The 27,536-nt window shown below is 42.5% G+C and overlaps 1 protein-coding gene across 1 annotated transcript; it reads right to left on the reverse strand.

The window, feature by feature from the left end:
• Window positions 1-657: 657 nt before the first annotated feature.
• Window positions 658-26,739, reverse strand: cdk6 (cyclin dependent kinase 6). The gene is made up of 7 exons (XM_030788954.1): window positions 26,516-26,739; window positions 23,255-23,390; window positions 17,915-18,082; window positions 6,525-6,634; window positions 1,295-1,345; window positions 1,025-1,160; window positions 658-807 (listed from the first exon to the last, which is right to left on the reverse strand). The coding sequence occupies exons 1-7, from the start codon at window positions 26,737-26,739 to the stop codon at window positions 658-660; spliced, it is 975 nt and encodes a 324-aa protein (XP_030644814.1).
• Between the last annotated feature and the right edge of the window lie 797 nt (window positions 26,740-27,536).

Consider the following 27,536-nt stretch of genomic DNA (forward strand, 5'->3'; position numbering starts at 1 on the left):
AGGAGATGGATTGAGACACTTGAGATCTTTCTCTGAAAGACCCCAATGAGCCCATCGTGATGTGTGGCAGTGAGACTGGAGTGAAATCATACTAATCTCTGGTAGTAAGACAGGATGTGAAACCCTATGGATGTCTGGCAGCTAAACCTGAGTGAGATCTTGGTGATCTCTGGCAGTGAGAGCAAAATTTCTGGCAGAAAGACTAAACTGAGTCCTTGCTGGTACTTGGCAGTGACACGTAGATGGAACCCAGAAGATTTCTGGTAGCCCCAACCATGCATGATGCTTATACAATTCAAGTGGCCCATGGCATTGTGTCCAAGGGATTACTTTTTTTATGGAGGCCAGCAGCAGGGTTTTCCTTAAGGAATGGAAGATCCTTCCTTTGTAAAACAGGCAAGAAAAAGAGACAGCGTCTGGAGGTCTAGACATTTATCCAAGCAGAGGAGTCCCACCTGCTGTTGCTAAGCGTAATTTCACAGCGGTGGCACAAAAAGATAGAACAGCTAGCAAATGCTTTGACTTTATTTTTTTAAAATAAGGTCCTAGAAGCAGCATACACCTTGTGGCTACGGAAGACTAAATTGGGGGGGGGGGGGGGCGGCTCCGGAGTCCGTGCTCCAGGCACTGTGAGTCTACAGTGGGCGGGTAAGGAAGTCAGGCAGCTCTCTCCTCCAGGGAGGGCTTTTTGCTGGGCATGGGCTGAGCATATAGACTCTTGCTAGAACTGTCCAGATTCTGGAAGTATGGGTGAGACAACGCAGCATAGGCAGATACTCTTCTGGAAGGGTTGAATGAAAGAAATTGCTGTAGGGGGACAAAAAAAAATATATAAAACAACATATGTAACATATATAAAATACAAATAAATAGTCTAATGGATCTTGCTGTCTGTGACATCTTTGCAAAAGTAATATACATTCACAATGGGCCGTGTAAGAAAAGACGCTTAATGTGTGTTTTGGCCTAATGAATGAGGCCTTGGCACTGAGAAACGTGAGAAAAAAAAATTTCCATGACATACCAGCAGAAGGTTTCTGCCTTGCTCATCCATCTCTGGGACTATGTCTTCTAAAGGCTTGGGCAGACGTGGAGCGAAGGCACTCTGGGGCAGTGACACTTCCTCTGGCCAGTCCTCTGGAGGAGGCACTCCAACCACGCTGCACCAATCATTATCATCATCATCATCAACATCATCATCATTTTGTCAGAGGGTTTAGAATGTAACATAGTTGAAGTTTTGGTAAATTGAAATTTAGTAAAGTAATAGCATTTTATAAATGACGACACTTACTCAAATATCTTGCCTAACTGATCAACATCTGAGTTTCCACGAAAAAGAGGGCTGAAAAAGAGCAGCAAAAGAAAACAACAACATTTGTTAGTAACAGAACCAATGAACAACATCAAATGATTACACTTCACTGCTGCATTTTACAATCAATAGGATACTTGTTTTGGTCGTGCTAGTGACTGGCTGAGACTGAGTTCCACTCTCTCTCTCAGCCAATCACAAACAAATGACCACATTAACATTTAATATCCTGAAACACACTCCAGTCATCTTGCTCATATTACATTCATCAGACCCAGGTAATTTGGACATATATTGCCTGTTTTTCTTGCGATGATTTCATAAGCAAGTCTTACAAACCGATGTTTCCATCTTTTACTTGTAAGAAAAAAAAAATGAAACCATAAATGAATTCCCTACATTATGAATTGGACCAGCCAGGCAATATTAGTGGCAGTTCTGACGTAATGAGCGACCAGCGGACTACAGTAAACGCCGTGCTTTTGGGTTGAGAGGGAGAACTGAGGCCCTGTTCAGCACATGTGAGGGCAAAGGCAGCTGCACAAGCTTTGGACCAACTGGTGGTTCCTGTGGCTTTAGTTAGAGTGGGGGAATTTGGAAGTCCAAATGCAGGCATGTTTCCCTCCTGGCATGGTTGCATACAAATTCCCGCAGCACAGGCCCCATCAAAACCAAACCGCCGGAGGAATTAAAAAAAAAAAAAGGTTCCCTGTGTGTGCTTTAGCTCTCTATATGCCTCTGTTTTTGGCGGGGAGGGGGGAGGGGGGGGGGGGCAAGAGTCGTGTGAAAGAACAGTCTGATTAGTTGAACTGTGAGAAAGCAGTAAAAACAAGCAAAGCCCTCCCCCTAACGAACCACTGGAAACCATAGGCCTCAAACACACTACAAGAATGAACAGGATTTAGGGAAAGATGGCAGAAGGATTGCTTTTCAACAAACATCTCTGGCTACGAAACGCTCCTCTCAATAAATACCTGCTGAACGCTTTAGTTTTAGAAACAAACAACATCCATGTCTTTCTACAGAAAAATGTAAATGATTTCTTATAAACAACCTTTGAAACATCAAGCATAGCTTGCGTATAATGTGTTCAAATATACCACAGGAATAAATGTATTAGTCAGAGATGGCGTTGGAAACTTGTTAACTGAGTTGTAACGAACACACTTGCTGCTAGAAACTGTTACCTCCCAAGTCACCACCAGAGGTCAACCTACTGTAGGAGAAATGACATCAGAGCATAGTCTCCTTCGCCATTACCAAGGCTGCCAAACTTAAATTCTGTTTGTAACTCATGGGACTTCCCAAGTTCAGCCATTTTTACTGACATGCTGGATTTTTTTTTATGGACTTCCAAGACATACTCACACATATACATAACAGTAACGCAACAAAGGTTTACACTCAACCTTGTCTTGAGATCAATAGTTAAATAATATAACTAGTGATTTCAAGACAAGGTTGAGTGCAAACCTTGTCTTGTTAGCATAAACTGGCATCTGTCCTCTGACTTTCTCAGCAGCAGACAAACTGACCTATGTATGCTCTTGTTAGCTAGTGCATGTGAGTGGAAAAGCCAAATTATTTCCGTATGGTTGCGTGTGCATATGTATGTATGCGTGTGTGCATATGTATGTAGGCCTATATGTGTGTGTGTGTGTGTGTGTGTGTATGGATTGGCATATACCTACACATATAACTATTTGCTGCCAGAAAAAAATGACAGATTTCTGGGTTTGATACTGTTACAAAAAGACAGTCAAACGGTTAAGTTTGCAGATTTACCAAACATAGTTATATTTCTAAAGAACATCCATAATTTTACGGATGGCTGGAAACTCTGGTCATTATCCTACAGTGTCTCTAACTGATTCCCGGTCGTACATCACCGTGTTTAGACAAAACATCACACAATGATCACATGCTCCTTAGGTTTTCTTCATTCCTATGACATCCCCTGAGCACCGAGTCTCAACACCTCACAGCTGTCTATAACGAGTCATCTGAAGCAGAACATCAATATACTTCACTAAAAGTTAATGGTCAACTGCAGATGGCTAAATGCCAATCACAAGTGATGCAGTTGATAAGATTCATCATTCCTCCCTGTCATTTTTTGTGGCATGTAACTGTCAGTGCATTTCACCTGATTTTTTTTTTTTTTTTTTAATCTGAATGATTGAAAAGCACATTAGGCACTAGACCAAACCAGTCCTAATTTTCAGAGAGGAGAAAAAAAAAAAATCACCCAGAGCCATGTCATGCCAAAACAAGTATGGCTACAGCTCTCTGGGGCATCATGTGTTTTTCGCCAGGACTACTTGTTAGTCTAAATGAATGTGAGGCTTCACACAAGGCAGATATTATTTGCAGAAAGACTTCCTGAGAGAGTGGGTACACTGATTAGCCCAGTCCAGTATACACAGTGGAGTCATGCTCCAAGTGTAAGTCCTCCTCTCCACATTCCACCAAGACAGCCTCTGGAATGTGTGTGTGTGTGTGTGTGAAAGAGAGTATATCAAAGCACTTTATTAGCTGGCATTGATCTCTCTCTATCTTTCTGTCGATATGTATGAGCACATTTGAAAAAAAAAACAAAACAAAAAAAAAACCCAACAACAACAACAAAAAAAACCCCCAAAGTAAACAAGAATGTGAATTTACTGCGTTAATGTAACGCACATGACCCCTGGATAACAGGAATGTCAACAACTCTCCTCAGAGTAATTCTCAAAGCTGTGACTAATAGCTTTAGCATTTGAATAAAGCAGATACAGACTTGTATGAGATACGTAGGAATTCCCAGTGAATGAAAAGGTTTGACATTGAATTCAATGAAGGGTGTGATGGAGATAAAAAAGCTGGAGCTGAAGGCCAAACATGTTCAGAAAACTGCAGTATGGCAAGAAAAAGGGAACAAACCATGTAAGCAGAGACTGTGGAGGCTTCCTATGCTATCAGCACTCGGCCAGCACCGCTTGACAAATGGCAGTCCTGTATCCCAAGAATGTGTTCTGATTGACACTTAAAATTCATGAGATGTCACATAACAAGCCAAAAAAAAAAAAAAAACCCAAAAACATTGATGGCTTTGAAGTGCAAGTCCGTATTATTGCTTTTGGGAGTCTTAATCCTCCATTACTGTGTTAGGTCTGAGAGTGCTATGCATTCAGGTTTTTTTTTTTTTTCTGAGAAATGGAGTTGGAGCCTCACGGAGGCTGGTCCCAGGTGCCCTTTAATCTGTAACAGGTGGCCTTTTAAAAAGTCCTCTTAATCACCTGAAAGAGGGAGAGAGAAAAGGAGGTGCGCTGTTACCAGGGATCAAAGCACCTCCTTTCCACCCTCTGGCAACCTTGGAGAGGAGCCAGGAGCTCAGTACAGTGGCTTTATACAATGTCAGAAGGACAGACTCACTGGTACCACACCTCACATTACACGACCTCCTCCAAGATGACCTAACTCTCCACTATCAGACATACACAGCTGAGCTTCACTGGATTCAAGCAACAACTCTACCCATTTTCCATTACTGCTGTCCTAATGCCACAACAAGACATGAAACATGTAAACGGGATCTCGTAAGTTGATCTCAGTGCAGATAGAGTCATGCAAGAATGCTGAGATGGAATTTTAAGCAATCAAACAAAATGGCGATCAGCCAACATGCTATGTACATGCCTTGGTAATTTTGCAAGGACTAAAAAATATATATATTATATTACAAATATACATTCTCGTTTAATGTATTACACCATTTGCAGTGACTCTTGGGAAATGGGAAAAACCATTTTGCCGCTATCTATAATGTGCTTTAAGATACAGATAAAACTCATGAGTAAGTAAACAGACGTCTGGGCCAGTCAGGATGTTTAAGATGTAAAGCATGCAGGGCAGTATGGCGAACACAGAGTAAATGACCTGTTCCCTCCATCACTCACACACACCTCTCTCTCTCTCTCTCTCTCTCTCTCAGCCATCACAAACTCGTCCTCACGTCATCACAAAGGGAAAACAACGGCCCCGCATCCGCCCCAGTACAATGAGTGACAATCACCCGGTGATCCACGTCCTCCGGCAAGCAGGAAAGCAAACACATGTGCATCAGCAAACATTCCATGAGCTATACACACATGCACATTGTATCAGCACACACACATACACAGAGATATATATATATATATATATATATACACGCACATTTTCACTGAAACCCACCTGTGGTCTTTCCACCGTTACAGAGTGGGGACATGTGTCTAAGTGGATAAGGAAGGAAATTCAAATTGCAAGCCAGGCTTGCATTCTTGGCACTGTTCCCTCGTGAATGACTGCTTATCTGAAATGCCACTGAACCGTCCTTTTCTAAAGTTCACTCGCGAACAGAAGTCTCATGAAAGTATTGCCACACAACAAGGACACTGAGTGTATTATGAAATTTACAGATATACGAGTAATGACGTCCGAAAGAAACGTTAAAAGCCGTTGCCTTTTGAAAATCCCGATTAATACGCCAACGGATGTCGGCCTAACATCGATGAGAGACGTGGGGTTGGTAAAATCTGTTTAACCACAGGCAGATATGTGCATATCATTTTGCCCTCTCAGATGCATTCTGCAATCACAGTAACTGTACGAGCTGTTTCAGAAACAGTTTAATAAGCCAACCAACTGCAGGGAAGAAAATGTGGCTGCAATGGAGAAGGAGCACATAAAATGCTCTTTTAGATTTTATGAGTTCACCAGCTTTGTGAAACACTGAGGAGAGAATCCAAATAAAAGTGAGGACAACTCGTGGTAAAAGTCAACAGCACTTTCTAAGTAAGAGAGGCTGGACAAATACCATAGGATGACAGAGACTGCATTTAGACCAAGAAATAAATTTCATTTGTACTCACCTGCATGCATAGGGTGGCAACTGCCCCGAGAACAGCTTAATGTTTTTCATGACTTCACTTTAAACACATTTATTGCTATACGCCCATTCAAATATCACCACAGGTCTCAAAAAGGAAACTTGGATAGTGCAGTGTTGGCATAATTAGGATATTAGTTCACACAGCAATACCTGTTTATGCTCTCTGCATGTGTATTGTTATTCATACAAGTTTCAGTCTGATTGTAGATGCAGACAACTGTGGGCAGTAAAAATGAGAATAAAAGGATGCTGTTGATGGGAACTGATGAGTAACCTTATGTTGGTGTGTGGTCTCACCTTCTCCTAAACATCTCCGCAAAGATACAACCCACACTCCACAGGTCTACAGGCGTAGCATAACTGGACTGCAGTAAGACCTCAGGAGCACGGTACCATAGTGTAACCACCTGCAATGCAGAAGAAACGCATGCATACACACCACACACACACACACACAAAAGCAATTAAAGACCATCTGGGAAAGACACAAGCAAATAATAAAGGTAACCATCACACAAATATCACTCTTGTATCTCAAATGTTTCTCATATGCAGTGCAGTACCCAGAGCTTGATAACAGGTCACATCTGGTTCTTCTAGACCATCCCCAATAGGTTTTTTGTTGTTATCGGTGAGCAATTAAAGATGCTAAATGATAAAATGTTGAGGCAATGTATTTTTGCAGACAACATCACCAAGCAGAGTGACATGAAATCCAATCATTTCTGTGCCCCCATGTCAGAGTTACATAAGGTATGAAATCATATCTGGCAGTGCAGGTCGCTGCGGTGCCATTTTTTTTTTCCTTCTCAAATACACCAGGATCACACAGAATTTCCACTTCGAGCTACAAAAAGACCTCCCCCATGGACCCAGGGTATGTCCACTCCATCCAGGGCCTGCTGCCCTCAGCAGATTAACCGTGCTAGCCACTGCCGAAGAAGAAAGCAGAGAGGGAGAAACAGGGCTTTACCGTCCTACCATAACCTCTGCTCTCATCCTTAAACCCAGCGACACCACTGGCCCAGGCACAGACCCAGAGAGGAGAGGTACGGTGAGTGCAAATGCCTTATACAGACCACTGTTGGAAACAGATGGAGCAGACTCGGCGTACTGGGCGGTAGTGTTGCAAACAGCTACAGTAGGGCGAGCCTCCAGACAAAACTCAGTGACCCTGCACGAAAAAATGGACGGATTCCAGGTGCTTTCCCTCTTCAGCTTCCCCTCCAGGCGCGGGGCCCAGAACACCTCCGAGCTGCATGGAAAGCTTATCAGCCAATCAGCCAGGCCAGTGTTTGTAAGCAAAAGCCCAGGGCGTTTATCAGAGGGCCTGTATTAAAATGTGTGGCATGCTTGTTCAGATAGGAAAAGAATGTTAAACAGAGGAGGGATCACCCATATGACCTTTGGTTAAGGAAATTAAGCTAATACTGCAAGACAATGGCATACATCAGCAATGCAACTGCTCTATTCCACCTATAGAAGACATAGGATACTTAAGCTCCTCAATATTGCATCAGAAATCCAAATCTGATCTGTTCAGTTTCATTACAGGTTGTGGTTCAAAAGATTACAATGCGATGCTAACCACCTGGTGATCGCCTCATGATCCTGATCAAACAGTAGCAGTAAGCTTACACATGCTTTGATCATTTTCACAATCTTTACATACGGATACAAATTAAAAGTCCCCTTACAAGTGAGACGAGCTTGATCATTTAAAATAGCACTCACGTTTTTCACGGGTAAAACAAACTATTTTTAGAGGTGCAAGGGTTGACACTTCCTGGTAGTATCAGTCTTCCTGGTTAAGTGGAAATGGGGAGGAAGCTGAAGATGAACCAGATGAACAAAAAAGAATGAAACACTTTTTTTGATTTGCTGCTGTCATGTGATCAGACATCAGAGCACATGGTTCACTCTGAAATAGAGCTCGTTCTCAGATCATTCAAGATTAGGCACTGAGGCTAAAGTTTTTCAAACCACCCCTCAGAGTTATGCTGCTCTACATCAGCAATACACACTCCAATGTTCTCTAAGAACAACTCACTTAACACAGGCCAAGGCTTCATAATGACAAAAACTATAGAAATGGAACTGATTAGCAGTGTTTGAGGCATACCAATAGACTATTGTAAAGTTTTGAAAAGGCAGGGAATAAGAAATCAAAATTTTTTAAAATATTTTAACACCACTGCTAAGAGTTATCATTTGATATTCAAGTCAATTTGGCTGCCTTTCACTCCCTGCTATCACAATCTAACCGCTTTCTGTTTTTCCATTACATTATGAAATATGCTCATCTGTACTCTGAATCTAACATGAAAGAAAAAAAAGGAGGGGGGGGACTGATTTCTAGGAAGAACCACATACCACTGCTAACTGCAATTAGCGCTGATATCCGCTCTGCTCTATGCCGCGTTATTCGAAGGCAACACCACAGACCCATGCTTGGTGCCTCGGTAACTGAAGGTGCTGTTAAGCTAGCACGTACAATGTTCCTGCGTCAGTTCATGTAAGCCTGACACAGTTGTGATTGTTCACTGCGAAATATAACCACAGCACTTTGCAAAATGCAGAACTCCAACACAATAAGAACACAGTGCAATATTAACCTCACAATGCTACCTCAACACAACATTAGCTTTAGCAATACCATCATTGCTCTAAATAGGCAAAATAATTGATCATCAATAGAATACAGCTCTAGATAGAAGCAGCTCATTCATAAAAGCAGCTCTACTGCCTCAGTGATCAACCTCATAATGACTATCAACTGACAGCATAGGTCACTAACAACAACTGACACTTCTTGTTTTGAATGAAGCGCACAGGAGGGGCACACTGGTGGGAATGATTACAGTATGACGAATAGGGCCACCAATAACGGGAACTCACATTTTCCTTCACATCTCTGCAGCCTCATGCACAACTTGCATATTTATTTTCTTTACTGAACAATCAAGACGCGGTCAGAACCAACACAATACTAAAGTCAATACTATAAAAGGTTGAATGTGAGGTCAGACGAACAGAGGTCGTGTGAAGCTAGTGGCAAATAAATGGGTCAGATAAAGAAGCAATGACTGACTTCAGATTAAAGGCTGGCATTCTGAGCATTCCTTTCTGGTGAGATTGCAGAACAAACCTCTCTGCTTGCAGGGGAAATGATGGGTTCACTCAGCTCCACTAACCAGGTGGAACCACTACCTTCAGGTGCTGCACTCTCCTGTGCTCCACTCCAGTTTCTTTCCACTTTTACCTATGAACTCAATACTTCCGTTGCTCACCCACTACACTTCCTTTTTTTTTTCTTTCTTTTAAATTTTCATCCCTCTGGAGTTAAGATAAGAGCAAGCAACTGCATACCTGTCAACACTGGGCTTTGAAAACTTTAAAATATCAACAAGGATTGGGTTAACTAGTTCCTACATTAACTAAGTGACTACAGTTAGGTGGTCAGTCAGATACCTGGTCGAAGGTGAAATGCTGTGAACACTGAATGCTGTGATTAAAAATGTACACATTCCTCATCGCGGAGGAGTTGTGAATATCTGTGGGTTTCAAACTTGTAGGGCAACTTCAACGGAAATACGAGGTAAAATCGCAACAAACCCCCTTGTTACTAAGTCTGTTTCCATCAAACCAGTATCATTTTACCAGATGCTAATGACCTCTTTTTACCTCTTGGTGAGGAGTGACAAGGGACCTGTTGTAGATGTAAGGCACAGACTTTGCATCCCTCAACAACTTCTGTGAGGGAGTGTATTGGTGAGCCTAACCCCAGTGTAGCTGATTTTACATGACAGAAAGGAACAAAAATTACTGTTCTCCAATGCCATTTTATTTTCTGTACCATACCTTTAGCACCATACTACATACTCTTTCAGAACTGGCACTGCTATTTTTTTTTTATTATTTGTATAATGCTTGAAGGGTCTGACTGACATCTGTAATTCCAGTTAACAAGTCTGGTTTTGTCTTTCAGCGATGCAAACCTTCAATAGGAGATAGCAGCAAGGCCTGCCCAACACATTCACATATTTTAAGTGCATTCATGAAAATTTTAGCTGTGGAAATGTCTGTGCGCGTTTCCATCAGCTGTGTTATGCGGATAAAAAATGTACACATTCCTCATCGCAGGAGGAGTTGTGAATATTTATGGGTTTAAAACTTGTAGGGCAACTTCAACGGAAATACGAGGTAAAAATCACAACAAATCCCTTGCTGATGTTACTAAACCTGCTTCCATTAACCAGTATCATTTCACCAGATTCTAATCACCTCTTTCCAGCAAATAAATTCCTTTTGCTTTCCAGTGAAAAGTTTCCTTTCTAATGTGACTTAAAAGATTTGATGTGAAGTTTAAGCATTAATTTGCATTAAATAGTTAGATGGTAATCCAGCTACTGTTTTGACAGCATTATATTGTGCGTTTGTTGTGACAGGGCATGCCTTTTACGTTACTTCTGGTTAAAGTGTGCCTGATGAATAAAAATGCGGCAGTATTTTGTGCAGTACAACTGCAGCACAAACAAAGAACAGAGGACTGGACTGGCTTGTTGAGTACGCTACAGTTGCGATACAGGGTGTATGACCTGTCATTTAGTGCAGCAGTGGGTTACGAAGACTCTGTAGGCAAGTGATGGACTGTGAGTGAAAGTCGCGCCAGCTCACTTTTGTCCGTCTGAAAATAAATTTCTAGCTACGCCACCGCCAGGCCCTAGAACGTAACGTTATGAAAGGTTAAAAATACGGGAGGTTCAAGGGAAAATATTAAAACGGGAGCACTGCGGGAGAGAAGGCTATAATACGGGAGAAACCCGGAAAAAACGTGAGGGTTGACAGGTCTACAACTGTGATTAAGAATAAGCCTAGCTGATGAGGTTTGCTGGAAGCCTGTGTTTACATTCTCTCCCTCTCAAAGGAAGTGAGGGATGAAAGCCCCCTTCAACATGACACCTTCATCCGCATTCTTTCAGCCTGGGCCTTGGACACTTTTAAAGGGACAAGTCCACACACTTGACCCAGGCCAAAGCTCTGATGACTGGCCAATTATCAGGTCAATATTAGAACAAGTCATTATTGCATTAACTGGCACCATGGCTTGTAAACCAATCACACAGTCAACTGCAGTGTACTGACGGGTCCTCCTGTCACCATTATTTCACAAAAAATGAAAGTGAGAACAATTCCCCCATTATCTACAGCAAGGTTGAGTAGTGAGTCAAAAGATGTGTACGAAACCTGTAATCACATTGGCTTGGTTAATGTATATCCGTTGAATAAATTCAACCATTTGACATGCAAAATTGAAATTCATTAAATGAGTTTCACAACTTGATTGTTTCAGTGGGCAACGTACCGGCTCCCTAGAGGTAACCGAAACAGATGCATGACCACGGGGTCAACTTCCCTCCCTCCCTCCCTCCCTCCTGCTATGTTTTGTCTTGCGACAGGCCGTTCTTCGCCTCATTGTAAAAACGGGCTGTAAACACCATTATTGTGAAGCCCTGGAGTCACTCTGACCTTTTTTTTTCCTTCTTCTTTTCTTTTAAAAGCCCATTTACATTGCAACAATACTGTCAAGCTGTGCCGGGGGTGGTGGTGGTGGTGGTGGTGGTTGGGGGCTGACGCAGAGAGAGAAAGAGAAAGAGAGAGAGAGAGAGAGAGAAAGATATATGACAAGTGAGTCGAGTACATAAACTGTCTCGAGTGAGTCAGAAGTGAGTCGAGTGCATAAACTGTATACAGTTTAAAAAAAAAAAAACGCTCCACAACTGTTGCCAAAGTATGCACAGAGTACAGGAATGCAGCATGGGGCCCTCTGAGAGTGAACAAAGAGCACACAGTCAGGCCTCTCTTTCCCCAGCGCTACCACATCCGCACATCATTAGTCGGAAAATTCCTGATATATGCTGTCATATTTTTTTTTTTTGTGTGTGTGTGTGTGTGTGTGTGTGTGTGCGCGCGCGCTCATACAGTCCAGGCTTTAACATCCAGATGCCCTAAACCTTCCCCCTCAAACCACCACCCCATGCCCCCTTACTCCTGAATCAGTCCTCCTTCTGAGCTGGACATCAGCCAGAAACTCTTCAGCAATTAATACAGATGAGACTGACGGTCCAGGGAATGCTGCTAGCCTTATAGCCTTGGTGGCGGGAGGTCAGGCAGGAAATACCAAATAAGACTGTTCACTGTGCTGTTCCATTTGTGTCTGTTACCCGTTTGGGAGTAACACACACACACTTTTTTTTTTTTTTTCCTGCTGCAGCTTGACCATGCACATGATTCCCCCCCCCCCCCCCCCCCCCCCCCTTCTTCTTCCCCTCCTCCTCCTCCTCCTCTCTCTCTCTCGCTCTCTCTCTCTCTCTCTCTCTCCCTCTCTCTCTTTTGGAATACCAGGGGAGATATCTAAACATTCCCAGAGTGTGCCGCACGTGCTCTCCTGCGTGCCATGTTTCCCTTTTTCTTTTTTTTTTCCCCCTCCCTCTTTTTCTTTCCAGCAATGCTGCTGCCTCAGTGTCTGTACAGAGTGGAAGCACACTGTCTGGCAGCACATTCACAAGACGCCTTCTGCCTTGTCATTAAGAGTAATCAGAAGTTTCATTTAAACCAAATTCCTTTGATAAATATGCACAGTTGTGATTTATGACACTTTAAACAGAACTGACATTTTGGCGAGAGGCGTCCAAGGGAGTGTTTTGGGAAAAAAAAAAAAAAATTCACTGACAGGTAAAATTTTGGCTACTCCAGACTTCAGCAGAACAATGCAAACATTCAGATTAGGCTAAATATAAAATAGCTCTCTTACTTCACATTAAAAAAAAAAGGTGAGGTTAGGCCCCTTCAGCTGTAAATGGGAAAAATGGCTCTTCAGTATGTGCCGTAGATATGGGAGTACTGCACGAGATTATTTAGACTAGACATTGCCTCATCTATTATCGCAGATGTAAGGACAGGAGTCTAAACAGATAAAATGACTTTTCACCTGTCTCATATGTCTGCCAAACCTTTCTGCACAAACAAATATAAACTGCCTCACGAGGAAAACCCAAGTACTTCCTGTAGTCCCTTAGGTCTTCCTCAGAAAAATAAGTAAAACTCTTGTCCAAGTGTTATGTACAAGAGATGCCACAGCACATCAGAAAGGTCCAAAATGTTCAAGCATTATCCTTGCAGCTTGAGACCTGGGTTGTAAAACTGGACATAACGTTGAGGCTTTTGTGTGGAAAGGAGTAAAAACATATTGATCTACATATTGAAAAAAAACATATTGAGTAAAAACATATTGATCTACCAGTCTGACACTGTGTGTATCACTGTGTGTATCAAGTCAGGGTCCTGTTTTTAAACTACACGTTTTTACTTTAATATCACTTGGTCCACCGAGTGCAGCATATGATGTGTCATATCAATCCCGTATAATTCCATACACAACACCATCTGTACTGTGCATCATACATTCTGATGCCGGCATTGTGCCTCAACATTCAACTTCAATGTAACAGCATTAACCTTAGTTCTGACACACATCAGTCAGCAGCTTATGTTTAGAGCTGAAAAAAGATTTCTTTACCGTTGCCTCTTTCTTTGTTATGAGCAGGTTCATTGTTGTTTTCCACCGAACTGTTTACATTACAGCTGTTTCTTTGTTATGTATCCTGAGAACAGCCCTGACACCCTTCCATTCAAAACGAAAATTCCAAAATTAGATCACAACTTTATAAATGAGCGTTTTGAGTCATGATGTTTTACTGTGAGTAATCTACACCTTAATATGAAAAAAAACCCCTAAACATTCATTTTGGGATTAGTTTATCTGCGCTTGAGATGTTTCATTAGTAACTGAAAACCTGTTGTCAGTTATATGGTGGTCAGCATTGCATAAGAATTTTTAGAGCTGCGTTTCTGTCTCCAAAAAAGATTCTCCAAAACCATCTCCCATGACGGTTAGGTGCAGGGAAAAAAAAAAAAAAAAAAACGATTTGGGAGTTCCAGGCACAGAGATAACTACTCTGATTTTCTCCATGGAATCGTCGAAATCCACTCAGACCAGACAGGCATGTTGATTTTAACATTGAGGGACGAGGAATTTCAGTGGGCATCGGGAGGCCGAGGAGAAAAAAAAAGACAGATCAATCTCGGCCATGGCAGCTAGGTGTTGCCAACATAAGGAATTCATTCCATCATCAGAGAGGAAGGAAGTGATAGGACCCAGAGGATTCCCCTGGCAGTGGCTGTAACGGAGCTTGTGGTATGCTGGAAAACCATTTGCAGGAAGAGGGGAAGGGGGAGTGAGAGTCCTTTCTCTTTGGAACACGGCACCACACACTTAGTGTCTGCCATCTGTACTATCAGGACTTCAAAGTCATCTTTTTTGAAAAGAGCACAACATTTCGAAGGCCTCTCATCCCACTTTGTGGGTAATGCAATCTGCAGACATATTCTATTTCAGAAAAGTTTTAAGATGATATTTTCTGCTGGTTAGGTTCAGGGGACCCTACTGACTTGAAAACTTTACTTGCCGTGTTACTAAGTTCCCATTATCTTTGTATGGCACCATTCTTCGATGCTTCCCATGAATATTTTGGTAACGGTAAAAAAAAAAACCAAAAAAACAAAAACAAAAACAAACAAAAACCCCCCCAAAAAACAATCAGTTGGACAAATGATTTGCAGTATTTTGCCTGCTCGTCCTAAATCCAATTTCATGTGTAATGTGACGCACATGATACTCTTTGGAGAGACTGGGGTCCTAATCACTTTCATGGGACAATCTGGCCTGTCTTCTCTCTCTCCCCCCCCCTTTCTTTACAGTTTTTCTTACTACCACAGAGGAGGAAGCTGAGACCAGTTTTAACTGCATAGCATTAGCATCAGTTAAGATCTATGCTCAGACAGAGAGCAATGGAACTAGTGCAGGATAGAACAAGGTACAATAGCTTCTGTCCAGGGTTTGGAATCCCTCAGAACATTCTGACTAAAGAGAGAAAGTGACAAAGAATCTGGACTACTTCCCTTCCTCTGTCTGGACAGGGCTAGAGATGAAGGGGCGCTAACGTACCCGTAAGGCCAAAGAGGAGAGAAAGAAACTTCGCCTTGTTTTTGAACCTTGGCCCAGTGACTTAACGCTGTCAATCAGATCCTCACAATGGGTGCAAGAGGGCTTAGGTCTTTCTAATGATCAACAATGTTAGTGAACCCATAAGATTTGTAGGGTCATAGTAATCTCCACCTCTATGGTGCCCAATGGGTGGTCTTCCCAGTTCTCAATCATTCGGCTTTTCTCTCAACTAGTAGCAGCCTCTGTGTGAGTGTTTGTGTGTGCATGTGAGAGAGGGAGAGAGAGAGAAAGAGAAAGAGAAAGAGAGAGAGATGTGAGGTGAATATATGCGAAATCCAAATTCAAGGTAAAAAAAAAAAAAAGGACAAGTTACATTTCCATGTACACATTCAAGAAAGCATTGGCTGCAGCATGAATTACATGCTGATCTGTAAACTTCACAATAACTGATTAACTATACAGATTCGGCGTATTAAAATTATGCCCACAGGAAAGACTCTTCAATTTGGCCCTAAATTTCAATTAGCTTCTTGCACAGCACCAATGGAAATCCATGTTTAAGTCACATTTTTCAATGTAACTAATTCCATATTCACCAGTAAGGGACCAGGAGGAGGAACTGGAAAATAAGATACGCCACACACTTCTTGTAAACTGAACACTGACTAAATGGAGCACTGCGTTTTAAAAAAATCCCCAGGGGTTGTATCATCTTTGCACCTTAAGTAAGCGGGGCTGTCCTTAAAGTCATTACACGTTTCATCTTCTGTGTGTCAGACATAAAAAGATCGCTAACCTTTTTTTGAATCATACGGAGCTTTCCCTGCATGTTTGGTGGTTTAGTGCTTACTATGCAAGGGCAGTCCGTGGTTTCCCCTTCTATACAAGTTCAGTGGCAGAAACATCTGTTTCTCTCTGTAGTATATCAATCATTTTCTGACAGAGAGCAAAAAGGAACCAAACGGCATCTTAATTTGACTACCAATGAACGTCTTTGCATATGCAGCGCACACAATAACGGTATTACGTTATCTGCCAAGAGAGAGAGAGGAAATGCCCTCCCTCCACTTTTTTTAGCAGCATTCAGAGTGGATGGGGGGGGGGATTCCAGACACAGGAAAATTCATCAAGAGTGACGGAGATCCCGTGCTCACACAATGCTTTCTCTCTCTTTCCCTCTCCTTCTCCCTCTTCCTCTCTCCCTCCTGCCTCCCCCACCAAATAGCTAAGTGAACTCAGGCAGATCAGAAAATACAAACAGTAAGAGTGTGCGTGCAGACAAATGTGTGTGTGTGTGTGTGTGTGTGTGTGTGTGTGTGTGTGTGTGTGTGTGTGTGCGCATGTGTGTGTGTCTGTGCGCATGTGTGTGTGTCTATCTGTGCGTGTGTGAGGGGCGGGTGAGGGGGACTTTCTTATGCCTCCGGTGGATTCCCAGGTGAATTTTGGCTGAAGTCTAACTGTCAAATGACAACCAGCCAGAGAGGTCTTGTTTGAAGAAGTGAAACAAACTGTTTTTCCTCTTTCAGAGTACAACCTAACCGCTGAAACCACACAACTGACAGAAAGCTATGGCTGTCATTCAGAATTTGTTGCCACTCCTGTGAAGATACGTTTAAATTATTCAAGGATCACATGCACAAGTTATTTTAAAACTCTGAGACAAAAAATAATTTGATTCAAATGTTGTTGTTTTTTTAGTTCACTTCAATAAATAGGCTGTTTTTCAGAATAAGTGAGACAGAACAATTATGTGTGTGCTCCACACATTCACTTCAGCAAGCACTTAACAATGAACTTAGCTCTGAAATATTATGAACTGCAAATGAGGGAACACATTGTGTCTTTTCAGGGGCTATATCCTATCCTTTGACATCAGACCCCGTTTCAAGAGGCTATGCCTTCAAAGAGTGAAAGGGGAATTCACCGACCCCATCATATGATCCATTTCATCATTATCCAGGCAACATTTTGAATCCCACTACATGAAACAGCAACTGTCTGTCACATTTTACATGGACATTATGGGCTTGCTTTTGGGCTGCTGTCTGATATCCGAGTTTTTAATGACCACCACATCTGATTGGTCCACATCAGTCTTTAGGCAAGTTCAATGATGTCACTCTGCTAAGCATGTAAGGAGGAGGTTGTTCTTAACCCAGCATGCATGTAGACACACCAAATGCACATTGCCAACATCGGTGCAGGACAGCAGGTAAGGTTAAAAAAAAAATTGAAGACAGTAGCAAAGGTAACAAATGTGACAAAACAGAGAGAGAGAGAGAGAGAGAGAGAGAGAGAGAGAGAGAAAACAGGGGCTTAAATAAGATTTTGTGATTCTAAAAAGAGTTCTGCAGCCTTATCTGACTAGCATAGCAAAAGCAATATAGTCTTGCATGTTTAAACAAATGTACATGAGTACTATACAATGTTATACAACACCATATAACATTAACTCAGATGTGTGTCTTTGCTTGTGTAACCGGATCTGTCTCTATGATGTCCTCTGTAACTGAATTTCTTTCTTTCTTTTTTTTCCTTTTTTTGTTGCAATATTTTGAGCATAAAAAATGCACAGGTGAGTACTTAAGTACAGAATTGGTTATATAACCTGGTTACTCACCACTGAAGTAAGAGCCATTTGAAAACTGTATATTCGTGCTAGGCCAAAATCAGCTAATTTGATCTGCCCTCCGCTGGTGACCAGAATGTTCTGGGGCTTCAGGTCCCGGTGAACCACGCGATGAGAATGGAGGAAGTCCAGTCCCTGTAGCAGCTGGTACATCATATCCTGACAACATAGAAAGGGAAAACTTGCATTAATGCAACTGATTCAGATGCTGTGCGCCTTAAACACAGCACAAAGGATATAGGAAGGGCTAAGCCCATCCTGCATAAGAGAGACATGCAAATCCAAACTTAAAGGCGTGAAGGCAGTAAAAGACCATGCATACCACTTCTTTACAGATAACTGCCAAATAAAAGAAACATCAGGTGTCGTAACAAAGCATAACGCTGCCAGAAAGGCACTTCAGTGCGCCTTGGTGTGGATTAAACCTCTTGAACTCTGCTGGAGGGATGTTACAACATTCTTCCACAAGATATTCCAACATTTCATAATTTGTTGAAGGTGGTGGAAAAACGCTGTCTCAGGCATTGTTCCAGAAGCTTCCACTAGTGTTCAGCAGGATCAAAAGATCTGGTCGCTCAAAAGAGCATGTATGATTTCAGTTGCGAACATGCTCATCAAACCCCGACAGCGGTGATTTATAAAGTCCTGTGGATGAGGACACCGTCAGTCTGCACGAGATCCCGCCCATCAGGATAGTAACGCTTTAGCATAGGACGAGGGCGATGACTAAGACTGACTTTGCATTTATTCGCATTTACCCTCTATGAGGTTGAGTAGACCTCAACTACACTAGCAAGATGCATGCACCCCACACTATTACAGAGGTGCCATCACGCTTCACCGTGGGAAACATGTTCTTGGACCCATGGGTTTTCTTAGAGCTGGGCCACGCTTGCACTTGTCCGCTCGTTGAAAAAGCGAGTGAGGCGTATGACTCATCTAACTACATGAGTTTTCGTTCCACCACTCAGACCACTGCCTGAGTTCCTTGCACCAAAAATGCAAACACGCATTTTTTGGGTGTAATGAAAGTTTATGCACCACAAACAAATCGTAGTAATCTCTCTCAGTGAAGTTCACCACTGCCTGTTCTCGGCGACGCTGGCCGTCGATTGGCCCTGTGCCGGTGCTTGTCGTCAACTTATTAGATATTCGCAACCCGCATCTGCTTTGCTGTGCACGCTGACACAACTTCGGAGACATGGGAGTCAAGCTTTTGATCACACTTGACCCTGCCTGATGTCCTTCGTTCATACATCCATGCCATCGTCACCATAGGCTCTGGTCCTCATGGAACATCAGCCTGTTGATCAGTCTTTGTCATTGAAACTTTAGGGGAAGAATACGCTTTCAATATATCTTTTAACCCCTTAAAGTGTTTCATTTATTTTGACAGTTCCCTCTAAATGCTCTCTCTTTAGCACACGATAACAAAAACATCAAAAATTAGACCTCTTGATGCTCGGCATACAGAAAAAAGGGGCACGTGTCTCTTTAAAATTACAGTGTGGCAGATGTTGATAACTGACATGACTGTAGCCCAAGGTCTAACGGGCCCCTGCTTCCCAACAGCTGTCACTGTCTCAGGATCACAACTAATTGTGGATCCACTGGCTTTGGACTGAGGGGAAGCTGGACAGAGAGCTGTTCCCCTTATATCATAAGTCCCTTGGAGAGAAGAGGAAGGGGGGGGGGTGTGCTGGAAGGTTCAAGGGCCATTTCCTTTTGTTAAACTTGCACAATATCAGACGAAATTCATGGTCTTAGGGCTTGCTGGGGAAGGGGGGGGGGGCTACATGACCGATAGATAAGACAAAATGAGGGTAAACAACAAAAAGGAGACAGAAAGAGAGAGAGAGGCAGAGAGAGCGAGAGAGGCAGAGAGAGCGAGAGAGAGAGAGAGAATAAATTGTGGGATTCGGAGACAACAAGCATTCTGCAGGCTACTGAGAAGCCCCCTCTCCTCTAACCTCGACCTAAAAAAAAAATTCTGCTGCCAAGACCTCACAAGTGACATGGATCTGAGCCCACACCCCAACTCACCCCACAAACCAGCTGGTGAGTGATTCAACCCACTCAAACAATAGGGTGCACACTCAAGCAGAAAACATTTGCAAATGGCAAGGGGTCTGGCTGTGCCAGGCGAGGGTTCTGGGGGTGTGGTGGGGGTCTAATACTGCTGAGAGAGGGGCCAGAGCACCAGGAGACGTGTGTATGCGTGTGTTTGGGGAGGGGTAAGGGGTGGAGGGTGCTGCGTGCCCAATGGCCCAGCATAAACAAGGCCTCCTTTTTAAATGCCCACCCAGCCATAACCCGGCAGGCCAACAGACACACAGTGACTTGGGGGCAGTTATTTTGGGGGGCCCGACACAAGGGTATCAACCCTCACCCCCCCCTGTGTTCCTCAATGTCGGCTTTAAATAGCCATTTTGCCACATTTTCTCACAACAGACTTCAGAAAGAACAACAACAACAAAAAAAAGACAGCTACCCTTTTTTGCCGCACCAAAGATGAACACACACACACGCATGCACACACACACGTATGCATGCGCACACGCATGCACGCACCCACCCACTCCCCCACATACACCACCCCACTCTTTGAAGACATACAGTAGTTCATCAACTGCTACACACTATGGCTGATTAGCAAGGACAGGCAGCTCGAGGGTTAATTTTTATTGTGTAAGCACAGCTGGCAAAGAAATGAAGAATTTATTTTCTTCGAAACCTAAGCAAAAACTATCAAACAGGTCATACATTTAACCGTCTTTTTCATTGTGTGTCTTCTGCTGAAATCTGAGACTCTCCCATTTAAGAAACCTTTGAAATAACCGCATTGCATGGCCTATGGCAAAAGTAACACAGAGGCCCAAGTTCAAAACTGGAATGCAGCAGCAAAGTGAAAGGAAAAGAAGTGAGTTCAACAGAACCTGATTGGGTTGAACACCCTCACCAAATGAATCCAAACAAAAGAGTCACCCACTTTGCCTCACTTCACACCTGTCACCTGTCACATAAAAACAAACTAAGAAAAACACCTCTGTCAGGATGCCATGAGCTTAAACATAAAGCCAAGAAGAGAGGGGAAAGAAAAAGGAAAAAGAGAAAAAAAATCAATCCAGGGAAAACCCCCCCCCCCAAAAAAACAGTCAAAACATAGCTTCCAGAAGGCAGCCTCTTTTCTCATGCTAATTTGCAAGAGGCGGCCATATTGTTTATTGTAGCGAGGCACAATGCCGGACATCTGCCAGTTAGCGTTAGTGTAATTCCCTCCCCATGCTTCATTAGGCCAGGCCTTTATGGGCCAGGAGACTGGCCTCCAGCACGGCGCGCGGCTGGCCAGCACGACTAACAGCCGCAGTCCTACAAGCAAAGCAGGACAGACCCAACCGCTTGATGTCCTTCCAGCTCGTTTGATTCCCCCTTCTCCCCAAGGCCCCCGGGAGCCCCTGTTCATCAATTAGCATGCGGTGGGTCCGAAATGGACCAGAAGTGGACGGGGGTGGGGGGGTGGGGGGGATAGTTAAGGGCCTCTGCAATCTGGTGTCCTTTTTAGTTGTGTAAATGAAGTTGTTGGGAAGCAGGAGGTGGGGTGTGGGGTGGGGAGGAGGTGGAGGTGGGGTCTGCTTTGGGGAGGTCTTTGGGGCTGCTGGGGCAGCAGTATGTCCAGTGTCTGCAGCCAACGTCCGTTATCTTGCTTCCTTGAGGACGGAGTCTCTTTGGGTCACGTGTGCGGCGCGACTGAGGTCGAGCCAAACGTATCCAATGAGTGTTTCCTTTCGAAAGTCCTCTCGAGTCGCCTGATTCTGATTGTGATTAGACGTCTTCATTAAAAAGAGGGTGGCGAAATTTACGTTTCAGCCCCTTTTTAAACATTAATCAAATGACCAACCACATGTCATTTTTGGCAAAGGAGGCTATGATTAACCATGAGTCCAACTGAGGATTATACAGGATTATAAACTGTTCTTTTATTAGCCATAAGGTAACGGACAGAGTCAACAGAAACTACCACAATTCTAATACAAAGCCATGTGAAAGCATGAGGAGTTGGGATAAACTGCTGGGTGGCGTATGTGTCTTAAACTGCTCATGACAATGTTATCCAAACCTGGCACAGGAAGCCCCCGAGGTGTCAATCAGCAGTTTAACATGTCTGCTCCAGATCCACAGAATACAAATGAACAAAAAAGACTGGCATGCTCTGTTCCTGTAGTTAATGCACTATATCCTCAGGCCAGAGGTATGGAAATATGATAAATGAAATTGTAAGACAAGTGTGTGGGAACAGGTCAGAATAGATTTCGAGACAGCAGGTGATCAGGACGTATGTGCAAGATTTCAGTTGTCTGGCTCTTAGTACCTGTAAATGGACACTGCCAGTGCTTGTCCTGAGGGTCTGCATTTGGATTGATGATAATAGACTAAACTGAATGAGGATCACTGTCTTACTGAGTGCTGAAGGGAAACTTTTCATAATCTTCTGAATAACTGAGCTAACTGGGCAGTCAAAGAGTAATGGCCCTCTCTGTTGCTCACGTTTCATAGACACACCCACACCCACACACCCATGCATGCACACACACAAACACACACAGACACATGTGTGCACACACACACACACACACACACAAAGAGACACATGTGCACAAACACATACACAAACCCATGCACACACACACACAGACACACGCGCGCGTGCGTGCACACACACACACAGACAGACAAACAGATTCATCAGACCAGTCTCCACTAAAAGTTAGTACTGAATGAAAAAATAGAGATCAAGCCCTTTAATTAGAAACCCATCTACCACATGAGCTGCCCATCAAAAGGCCCAGTATAACTCTGATTTTAGGCAGTTCAGTCCACCATGTGTCTGTTTAAACTAGGCCTGGACACTCCCTTTACATTCTGAAACATGCACCACAAACACAGGCCTTCACTCCAAACACATCCTTTCATCAAGGGATGATTCAATGCAGTGTTTGTAACGGATGTTGTAATATTTGTAATGGATGTTGGTGTAGTTAGAGGTATGTTTACACTGCATTTTTTTTGCAGTCAAGCATCGCTAACCAAAAAAGAACAAAAGAATATTTGATTTAAAAAACAAAACAGAAAGTTATAGTTATTTTCTTACTTGCCACAGAGCTGAGCTGCCTAAAGTGTAAGAGGTTTATAAACTGTGTGATCTCTGTTGGAGGTTTTTTTTTTAGACATATTCAGGTGCTGCCATACAAGGTTTGAGCTCAGCTATTGATGAATAGATATGGAAAACGCCCAGAGGAACCATTTCAATGTCTGCATATTGACTCATTGTACCTTAATGGTTTCAGGAGGCACCCCTGGGTCAGGTGCTTTCTGTAAGTAAGTGGTCAAGTCTTGGTCCACGTGCTCAAACACCAGGGTGAGTCTGGTCTCCCGGTCAGTTCTAGACACAGTGCACACATCGAACAGCCTAGAGGAACAGAGAACAAATTCGTAAATATGGTTGATTCGTAAAGTTATATACATATTGTGATGTTAAGACTTTCTTCATAACAGTGCTGTTCAAAATCTTTTGAAGAAGGAGAAGTAGTGCTTTATTTGTCACAAATGCACACACACTTCGCAATGAGCATTGAAATGCAGGCTCTGCATTTAACCAATCCTAGCATGCATGTCTTTGTAGTGGGAGGGAGCCGGAGCACCCGGAGGAGACCCACGTAAACATGGGGAGAACATGTAAACTCCACACAGAAAGGATCTGAGACGACTCAGATTCGAACCCAGTGCCTTCTTGCTGCCGGTCAACAGTGCTAACCACTGAGCCGTGAGGGTAAATATCTTTTTGAAAATGAAAGAAACACAAATGCATTAATACGTTTTATAGCTATCTCATCTATGTCATTACTGAAACATTATTAATAGCATTTTCCCCTTCTGTAGTATTTGCTCAAATGATTCAGCTGGAGAAAAGGTAAAAAACTGTCAGCTAACTGTCTGGACTAGTTTTCCAGACAGTTTGAAAGAATGCTTGCTATGCTTCAGATACTGGAGCTTTGTTGGCAAAATGGAAAGAGCCAATCAGTGGCTATATCTCCAGCCTCGTGACTGATCATTTTTTTGGCTACAGGACATTTTCCCCATATTCCAAGTTAAGTTACACCTTTTTAGGCTATGAGCGGAATGTCTTCCTTCAAAGGTGCACCAGGCAGGGCTCTGAGAGTAGGGTGGTCATTTCAAGACATAAGTCACCAGTAATAAATGAACCAACAGATAAGTATGATTGTGGGCCTTCATGTATTCACCATGCTTATTTGATGCTTACTGGGTAAATCTGTTTTTTTGTGAAGTCTTTCCAAGTGCATGCAAATGCAGAAAAGATCTCAATGCGGAGGCAAAATGAAGAATGTAAGAGCGACTTAATCTTGCTGTATTTGAAGCATGTTACAAAACATACAAAAACCTGAGGACAACTCAACAACAACCACTGAGACCTTTCAATGGATGAATTCAACTCCTTAAAAAAAATGAAAAAAAAAAAAAAAAACATCCAGAGAACTCAGTCAAGATCTGGGGACCACGGACAACATTCCTCTTTCGGCACCATGGTAACTCAGGATGCACCATGGTAACTCAAGCAGAGTCTTCTGGTAACCAGGATCTCTCATCATAGCAACGCCTGAATGTGAGCAGGCTAAAATCTACTGCGTCTTATCCATCTCATCCTGACACTGTCCAGCTCCTTCAGATGTGCCCAACTCAGCGATTTGAGAGCTAAACTATAAAATAAGCCCTCAAATAAAGCAGCTATAGCCTTCTTGAAGACTATAGAAGAAATAAGAACATTTCTAACCACTAGGAGTGATTTTGTGAATGTAATGAATAAAAGGCCTTTAAGATGTGCAAATCCAGATGTGTTGGTGCTGTTGGGTTCAAGTTCACGTATTGTGAGTATTTCAACTGGTTAAGGTCTTTCGCATTCATTATAGGGCCATGTTTTAAAAAGAAATTCCTAGATCTTCCCTCACAATTTAACTTTCCAACTATTCACGACATCACGGTCATAGGTTCTCTTCAGGAAAACTCAAGTCCACAGTGTTGCTCTGCAGTGGAGCCTCCTAATAGACATAAAACATATGGAATGAATAATGTTGTCATTAGAAACATCCATGGCTTGCCTGTACTTACACAGGCACCAGAATACACAGCACTGTAGGTTTCCTGGGCCCCCATGCTGCTCAACTCGAGGGAACAGAAACTCTATTTACTGCTAAGACCAATTTTTAACGTCGTTCTTTAAGGAACACTTTTTTCCTATTCAAAAGAAATGCTTTTCTTTTTTTTATTTTTATTTCAAAACCATACTATCCAAGCTATCTGCCTGACTCTTATGACCCGTCTACTGTCATTTTCATTCATTCGATGCCTAAATTGGCAGTGTTCCTTTCATAAAGGTAAATGTCCTCCAGGAAAACTATCAAAAAATGAAATACAATTACATTAAATTAAATGTTGGTGTGCTTTTTACCCTCAGGAGGAACTCCTAACAAAGCCAAAAAAAAAAGATGCAATTGTTTTGTCCTTTCCAAATGATTTCAAGGAAGACCTTTCCACTCCTATTTAGACCTCATGGCAAGTTCTGGGCCTTGACTGAGGCCAGTCATTGACGTAGTCTCTCTGATTAAATGAGTTAGTTTGCTTGTCCTTCAAATGTAATGGGTCCTTCCTCAGTTGAATGTGCGAGTGTTTCTACAGATACGTGGTTTTCAAAGCAAGAAAACCCTACTTCACCAAGGGTAAAGGAGGGATCTAAAATGAAATGGGTGCAGTTGCAAACTGTCACTTTCATTAAGGCACAGCCCTTGATTTCAATTATTCGCCTCAAAATCATTAGCACTACACAGAGTATCAACCACGAGCTATTCAGGATGACCCAAGCAGAAACCTGAACAAAGAATTGATGTGAATGTCACTGGTTTCACATCTATATACATTAGTCAAATATGACAGACATGACATTTTCATCAAATTATTACCAGAACAATACATGCAGGTATCATGTCAGCTACATTTTCAGTCGGAAAATCCCCCATTGGTCGCAAAATGCATCTGTGACAGACTATATGACTCACAAAAGAAACACAATACTAACTGAGTAAATGCTAAACCAGTGGTTTTCTATCACCCAACTGGAGCACTGATATCTTCAGATCTATTTAAAAAAAATTGCCATGCTATAAAAATGTATTTTGAAGTCAAAGATAGCACCAGTGAGGAATCCCTGTATGATATGACATGAGCATAGTACATTAAAAAAAAAAATAAAGAAAAAAGATTTTTGCAGTTTTGAATGCTCAGAAATAATAATACTAATATAGTAAAAGAATGAGGAAAAAATCTGCATATGTGCATACCCGTGAGTTAAGAAAGAAAGTTAACAAAAAGTACAAATGAGTTATTCCTGGTCCTAACAAAAGGTCAATTAAGGTAAGATCACTGTAGGAAATATAAATCACGTGAGCGGAAGAGACACTAATTTCAAGACCTATCAATGTGAACCTACATAACTCTTCCACATGCAGGTCTTAATTAGTTTACCTGACAACGTTGGGGTGCTCGAATGACTCAAGCTGCCTGAGCACAGCAACTTCTCGGATGGTTGACAGGGGCATTCCCTCCTCTTCTGTCTGCACCCTAACTCTTTTAAGCGCAACGAATCGTCCCCCATTCTTCAAATCGCGTGCTTTGTACACCTTTCCGTAAGCACCTTCTCCAATCTCGGCCACAGGCTCGTACTGTTGAGTCAGACTTTCTTTGTCCATTTTTGCTCTCTTGCGCCTTGTTGCAGTCTATTACGGGGGGATTCCCGATAAAATGTGACGACCAAGATGTTTTACAAAGACATCATTGGCAGAGGGTTGCTGGCACGTGTTATTGCCTGTAGAGAACAATCACAAAGGAAGCAGATGTAAACACATAAAGACCAAGATTTTTTAAAAAAAACTAATTAGTTTTATGTTAAAACTCAAATAATCATACTTTAAATCAAAACGACGCGCAATTCGAGATCGCTCGTATCCACTCCCACTTTCTTTAACTGTTTCAAATGATACTTATCCACGTCCTGTTATAACATAAGACATCTGTGATTTTCTTCAGAAAATACACTTATTGTGAAGTTTTAGATATGCAAAATAAGAAACGTTTTCATTTTCATTTTTCATAACTGATGTGTCTGCTTGTCTCTGGTAACTGGCGCTATAGTAGCCAAACGCTGAATAAGGAAAAATCCCCAACCAAAGAAAAGAATAAGTAACTAAAAATAGACAACAAAACAGATTTTCACTGCAGGCGACTTTTGACAAATCCTTCACTTTAAAACAGATTGCCGGGGCTGCCCTTTCGCGGTTATGAGCGACAAACACCGTCTCGAGCACGTGGTTGTCGAAGTTAGTGATTTCATTGTTTAAACTTGCCATATCATTAAGTTGTTCAGTGGATCCGAGTATTCACACTAACGATGTTTTCGTAGGCTACCCTGGCTAATTAATGGGCTTATTTAAACTTGCAGAGTTAGAAGGAATGCACTGTACCTCGAGGCAGTTTTATATTGGCGATC

This window comes from Chanos chanos, chromosome 12 (assembly GCF_902362185.1).
Source record: "Chanos chanos chromosome 12, fChaCha1.1, whole genome shotgun sequence".
Lineage (NCBI taxonomy): Eukaryota > Metazoa > Chordata > Actinopteri > Gonorynchiformes > Chanidae > Chanos > Chanos chanos.

Excerpts from the sequence above, each read along its gene's own strand:
- cdk6 (XM_030788954.1), bottom strand. The coding sequence starts at position 26,739 with ATGGACAAAGAAAGTCTGACTCAACAGTACGAGCCTGTGGCCGAGATT. Across the intron at positions 6,635-17,914 it reads AAATGGCTCTTACTTCAGTG|GTGGTTACACTATGGTACCG; the intron begins GTGAGTAACCAG and ends TCTGCATTGCAG. Across the intron at positions 1,161-1,294 it reads CAGTTAGGCAAGATATTTGA|CGTGGTTGGAGTGCCTCCTC; the intron begins GTAAGTGTCGTC and ends TGATTGGTGCAG.